This window comes from Asparagus officinalis, chromosome 3 (genome assembly GCF_001876935.1).
Source record: "Asparagus officinalis chromosome 3, Aspof.V1, whole genome shotgun sequence".
Classification (NCBI taxonomy): domain Eukaryota; kingdom Viridiplantae; phylum Streptophyta; class Magnoliopsida; order Asparagales; family Asparagaceae; genus Asparagus; species Asparagus officinalis.
This window is the reverse complement of record NC_033796.1, coordinates 71601149-71608275: the sequence shown is the minus strand read 5'-3', so window position 1 is coordinate 71608275 and position 7127 is coordinate 71601149. Positions and strand designations below refer to the sequence as shown.

Here is a 7127-nt window from a genome sequence, read left to right as displayed (position 1 = left end):
CATGCATGGTATATGTTGAGATATATACTCTTTACAAATGACATAACTCAGGCAGACAGTTTCAGACACATGCACTAAGTTAAACCATACTTTCAAATAAGTGAATGATCTCAGAATTAAACAAACAGGGACTCAAATGAAAGCCACGGAAGTCTAGGTTTTATAACAAAAAGAATTTCTTCATTTGGATATATACAAAGAAAGTTATGATCTGTTTAGTGGTAGTGTATCTTGCTGGAAATTTCTGCACGAAATTTCTGTTTCAAGATAAATTGACATGCATGCCCTAAAATGTTACATGCAAGACTAAATCCAAATTAACTATATAATTCAGTTCTAACATCCTTAATAACAACATGCAACTGAGAGTTTTACCTAGGGTTTTGACTTTGCCCCACTTCCTCCACCAAAGCCCTCAACTACCTTCTTTCTCCACTCCTTCTTCTTCAATGTTCTTGAGAGATGAAGGCTTTGGAAATCTTTTATTTTATTTTATTTTTTTTAAGAGGAGAGGTGCTGGAGATGTTCAGAGGAGAGGGAGGAGGTTTTTAAGAGATTTTTCTTCTAAAAATGGCAAAGTGAGAGGTGGAGGGCACATATATATAAGCCCATGTGAAGAGAAATCCTCAATTTGGCCAAAGTTGAGGGGTTTTATGCAAAATTTCCCCCACTAACATGGCTGAACAAATATAATAACTATGTTAATTAGAGAGTTTCACATTAGGTATTTAATGATTTGGTTATCTCTAATCAAGGTTTAAAGCATGGTTAACTTAGGTTTACATGCTAAGTTTGTATGCATGCTATGACTTAGTTAACTAGATCACAATATGAGAAGTAGCTAAGTTAAATTCTCATACTAGAAGATTATATGAGATGCAATAAAGAAAAGAATCTACTAATTTATGGATTGGTGTCGGTAACGGTATCCGATCAATGCAATGGGAAAAAATTTTTGGAATGTTACAACCTACTTGTGACTTTTAGTATTCTCTTCCACATCTATATAATGTAATCCATCTGCCTTCATCGTAGACAAAGCCACCATCGACTGTAAGGTACATCTCCAACACACCAGCGCACGGGTCAAAGTAAACACAAACCCCGTAATAGACCGGCGCTTATCCAAATCTCCGGCATAATCTGAATCAACATAGCCAATGCATAACTTCCCACCTGTAGTGTCCCGCTCATAAACCAAACCAACATTGAGCGTACCTCGAATGTACCTCAAAATCCATCTCACGGCATCCCAATGACCCACTCCTGGATCATGCATGTATCTTGAAACCATGCTCACCGCCTGTGATAAATCTGGCCTCATACATACCATCGCGTACATCAAGCTCCCAACCGTGCTCGCATATGGAGTCTTCGACATCAACTCAGCCCAATTGCCTCCAAAATCTAAGGTGCAAGCTCTCAGCATGTCCTCCAGGGTCTGTATCGTTCTCTCAGATTGTCCATCAGTTTGAGGATGTGCTGAAGTGCTGAACTTCAGTTTAGTCCCCAAAGCTTGATGTAGGCTCTTCCAAAATCTTGAGGTGAAACGGGGGTCTCGATCTGATACAATGGATATGGGAATCCCGTGGAGCTTCACGATCTCTTCAATGTATAAGCTGGTCAACTTTTCCATGGTATACGACATCTTGTAGGGTATGAAGTGCGCTGACTTGGTCAGGCGGTCAACTACCACCCATATGGCATCCTCTCCTTTTGTTGATCGGGGTAGTCCAGTAACAAAATCCATGGTGATGTGATCCCATTTCCATTCTGGAATGGGCAAAGGTTGTAATAGTCCTGATGGTTTCTGATGTTCAATCTTCACCTGTTGGCATGTTAAACATTTTGATACAAATTCAGCTATCTCCTCCTTCATGCGGTTCCACCAGAAGTTTTGTCGGAGGTTCTGATACATCTTGGTGCTACCCGGATGAAGAGCATATAGGGTCTGGTGAGCTTCTCTCAATATCTGATCCTTAAGCTCCCCATCATTGGGTACACAAAGGCGATTACCCATCTTCAAAACACCATCTTGAATCTTAAAGTCTGAATATTTTCCTTGTTCCACCTTCTTCCTTATCTCACATAGCTCCTTGTCTTCCTTCTGTCGCTCCTTGATTTGGTCCAACAGAGTAGGTTGTAGGCTTATCTGACAAATCTTCATTCCAGAAGAATACTTTCTAACTTCAATCTCCATTCTCTCAAGCTCCTTACTTAACTCGGTTTGTTTAGTTAGCAAACAAGCTGATGCAATATGATTCTTCCGACTGAGAGCATCTGCTACTACATTCGCTTTACCTGGATGGTAAAGAATATTTACATCGTAGTCTTTCAGCAATTCCAACCACCTTCTTTGCCTCATGTTAATCTCCTTCTGAGTAAATATATACTTTAGGCTCTTGTGATCTGTATAAATATCACATGATACCCCATATAGATAGTGTCTCCATATCTTCAGGGCAAAAATCACAGCAGCCAATTCCAGATCATGAGTGGGGTAATTCTTCTCATGAGGTCTCAATTGCCTGGAGGCATAAGCCACTACCTTCTCATTCTGCATTAGAACACAACCTAAACCTCTGGAAGATGCATCACTATATATCACAAACTTATCTGAACTCGTAGGGATAGTGAGGATGGGAGCAGTTACCAACCGTTTCTTCAACTCCTGAAAATGCTCTTCGCATTTCTCACTCCAATTATACTTGACATTCTTACGAGTCAAATAAGTTAAAGGGGCTGCTAATTGGGAAAAGTCTTTAACAAATCTTCTATAATATCCTGCTAGTCCCAAAAAGCTACGAATCTCAGTCACTGAGGTGGGACGCGGCCAGTTCACGACAGCTTTAACCTTCGCTGGATCCACGGATATCCCATCTCTTGTGATCACATGTCCTAAAAACATCACCTTTTCTAGCCAGAATTCACACTTCTTAAACTTTGCGTATAGCTGTTGCTCTCTTAGGATTTGCAATACAATCTTCAAATGTTCTTCATGTTCTTGGTAACTCTTAGAATAGATCAATATGTCATCAATGAAAACTACCACAAATTGATCCAAATATTGTTTGAATATCCGATTCATCAGATCCATGAATGCGGCCGGCGCATTAGTCAGTCCAAAAGGCATCACTAAAAATTCATAGTGACCGTAGCGAGTCCTGAATGCTGTTTTTGCTACGTCCTCAGGCTTAATCTTTAACTGATGGTACCCTGACCTTAAATCAATTTTGGAAAAATATTGAGCTCCTTGAAGCTGATCAAATAGATCATCTATCCTTGGGAGTGGATACTTATTCTTAATGGTCAATTTATTCAACTCTCTGTAATCTATACAGAGTCTCATACTCCCATCTTTCTTTTTCACAAATAAGACTGGTGCTCCCCATGGAGACACGCTGGGTCTAATGAATCCTTTATCCAATAACTCTTGAAGTTGTTCCTTTAGTTCCTTCATCTCAACTGGCGCCAATCTATAAGGGGCTTTAGATATAGGAGTGGTCCCTGGGACCAAGTCTATGGCAAACTCTATCTCCCGATCTGGAGGCAATCCTGGCAAATCTTCTGGAAAGACATCCGGGTAATCTCTTACAACAAGTATATCTGAAAGCTTTTTCTCATTCAATTGGTCACTTATCACACAAGCTAAATATCCACTACAACCTTGCCTCAACAATTTATTAGCCTTCATAAATGAGATTAGGTGCGTGAGTGGTCTTCTACTTTCCCCTTGGAAAACAAAACTCGCCTCCGCTTGTGGTTTAAACTTTATCAGTTTTCTCAAACAGTCTATAGTTGCATGATGAGATGCTAACCAATCCATTCCTAGGATAACATCAAAATCTGACATGTCTAGGCATACAAGGTCTGCATTCATGACATGATCACTCACTAAAACTCCACAATTCTCATAAACATATGTTGCTAGGAGACTACCACCCATAGGTGTGGACACAATTATCTCACTACTTAATAGTGTCGGTGAATTGGGAAAATTCCTAGCAAAGTGAGGTGATACAAAAGAGTGTGTAGATCCAGGGTCGAAAAGTGCATGAGCGGTGAATGAACATATGGGAACTGTACCTTCCACCACAGATGGTGATGCTTGTGCATCCTTCCTTGTCAGGGCAAAAACTCTTCCTTGGTTCCTTTGGTTCTGCTGCACACTCTGGTTGGACTGAGCCTTCCGCTGGGGAGCATTTGATTGCTGTGAGGCATTAGCTCGAGCCGCGTGATCTCCTCTTGGTGCTCGCTCTGTTATTGCTTGATTCCTCAAGGTTGGACAATCTCTCTTGAAGTGCCCAGGTTGACCACACTCGAAACATGCACGGTTTAAGTTTGCAATATCCAGAGTGATGATTGCCACATCTAGGGCAGGCTGCTGACTTATTTGGCTGATTTGCTCGATCACGACGAAAGGGAAATTTTGTTGTCGCTGACCTCCCGGGCTGATTCGATGCTGACTTATCGGTTGTGATACCTCCTTCTGTTCGTGGGCGTTTAACTAAACTCTGCTTCTTATTGCGGATCTCCTGATACTCTAGCAGGTCTTTCTCAATTTCAAACGCAGTCTCAACCAGTTCTGCGTAGTTCCTGATTCTGAGGGCCACTAGTTTCCCTCTGATATTTCCCCTGAGTCCCCTTTGAAACTTCTTGGCCTTATCTGATTCTTCAGCGATCAAATGTGGAGCAAACCTTAATAGTTGAGTAAACTTAACCTCATACTCTTTGACCGTCATGTTATTTTGTTGCAAACCTTGAAATTAAATAGCCCACTGATCCCTAACACTCTCCGGGATAGTCATGTTATTTTGTTGCAAACCTTGAAATTAAATAGCCCACTGATCCCTAACACTCTCCGGGATATATTTCTTATTCATAAGCTCCACAAATCTATCCCAATCAATCTGTCTCTGGGCAGCCCTTTCTAATCTTAAGGTTGTATTCCACCAATGTTCAGCTTCCCCTCTGAACATGAAGGCGGCAAATGACACATTTTGCTCCTCTGTGCAACTTAAGACTGAAAATATATTCTTCATTTGTAAAATCCAATCCTCCTCATCCAGGTCAAGCTCTCATCCAAGTGGAATTCCCTCTTGGAACTCATCAAGTAGGGGCTATTGTGCTACCTCAAATTCCCACTCCATAGGCTCCTCCGCTGGATCCTCATCCTCCATAGGGTTCTCCTCGGGGTCCTCCTCCTCGGGATCCTCCTCCATGGGGTCCTCCTCCTCGGGGTCTTCCTCTATAGGGTCCTCCTCGGGGTCCTCCTCCTCGGAATCCTCCTCTATGGGGTCCTCCTCCTCAGAGTCCTCCTCTTCAAGGTCCTCATTCTCAAGCTCGCCACTCTTCGCCAATTGCCCACGAGTGTGATGGCTAATCGAAGAGTAATCCACTCTCTCCCTAAATGTCTCCTCCGGGTCAGTCTCCTCAGAGCTGATCTCCCAATCCTCTGAAAGTGTTGACCACACCTCCCCGCTGCTAATGGATCCTTCCATCTCAGAAACACTCGAATCTGAATCTGCCATTCCTACCAGAAGTCACCTATCAGCCTCCAATGGTACAAAACCAACCTAATAGAAATCTAGATATCACAAGAATGTCATGGAAAGATAATTCCTCCATGACTGGTGTTTGACACCGACCAGAAAGATCCCTACGTCCACTAGGTATTTCAATGTAGGGCTCTTAAGGTGTCAACCTATGCTCTGATACCACTGTGTAACGCCCCTCCTCTGGGAGGTACATAAAAATTTGAGCATGACCTATCTGTAATAAGAAGGGTCGACCTGCTAAATCTTTATGCACATCACAACATAGATATACTGAAGGGCGAAAAATAAAGCAGTAGAGATGCATATGCAATACCCAAGATCACGAGGTTGACAGCAGAGTCCATTGAATACCAAAATAGAAGAGAACTAAAGGGTAATACAAAATATTACAATAATAGCAGTGGCTACAACATTAATACATGTTTTATAAGTCAAAGGTACTACAAAAGTGAACATAAATTAACCCCTATTAAGATTTTCCTCTGGAGCTAATCTTCAAATTCAGGGTCTGCAATGCCCTTATCCTTGCTAGTTGTATGACCTGCGAGTGGATTCAGAAACAATAGGGGTGAGCCTAAGGCCCAATAGGTAACCATAAAAATCTCGGGTACAATCCAAGGGAACGAATGAAAATGATAGACATAGATATCAAACTTGAACAACGGGGTCTCAACATTAAGTTGCCATTCTTATATCGTAATCATTGACCGAAGTGAAATAACATGTAAAGATGAATAATCAAGGTCTAATATTCAGGATTCCAAACTCCCCAATCATGGGATAATCAATAAACCGCGCATGCTTTTATACACCCACCGGTGAGCGTCCTCACACAGGGCATTGTCCCACCGGGACACTATAACATTACCACCCACCGGTGAAGCTTACTTCACACAGGGCATAATCCATGAATATAGACAATCAATCATCAACGAAGAGAGGAATACTATCATTATCAATAGTTGAACCATCGAATCAATTCGAATTGTTGCAATGAAATCATTCAAGGATATCGAAGGTATAAAACTGAAATAAACAACATTAGGATAGCAATGATTAACCAATCAACAACGAGCCCATGCATGAGGTGAATCAAATAGGAATATTATGAAAATGATAAGATATACAATTAGCATGGGAAACTAACTCGCAGGAATTTCAAGAAAGTAATCAATCGAACTCTCAAAGACTTGAGAGGAAACAATGAAAGGTTACCTACCGATTATGTCGGGATCCTCTCGGCCAACGAATGAATCCAAGATTCTCTGTCCTATATATACATGTATACCCACATGAGATTCTAGACACTATGTCTTTTAAAACTTTAACTTAAAACTTATATCATGGTATAAGCTACACCCTAGATGATTGCATCTAATATCTCTAATATGCACAGCAACCTAAGTAGTGTACATGCAGCAGATTTAGGTGAATAGATGGTACAGCAATTGATGTCCAAAATGCATGAAACTAGTCTCAAATGACTCCATTATGAGTCTAATTTCAGAATATAAAACTTTTACATCAATGCATGGTGTATAGTAAGAGTCATGCTCTCAGAAAACTACA

At 41.1% G+C, this 7127-nt stretch overlaps 1 protein-coding gene across 1 annotated transcript; it reads right to left on the bottom strand.

Moving 5' to 3' along the window:
* On the bottom strand, positions 5121 to 5531 carry LOC109835271 (glutamic acid-rich protein-like). The gene has a single exon (XM_020403252.1). It carries the CDS (start codon positions 5529 to 5531, stop codon positions 5121 to 5123), a length of 411 nt encoding a protein of 136 aa, XP_020258841.1.

Coding starts and splice junctions, on each gene's coding strand:
- LOC109835271 (XM_020403252.1), bottom strand. CDS start 5,531: ATGGCAGATTCAGATTCGAGTGTTTCTGAGATGGAAGGATCCATTAGC.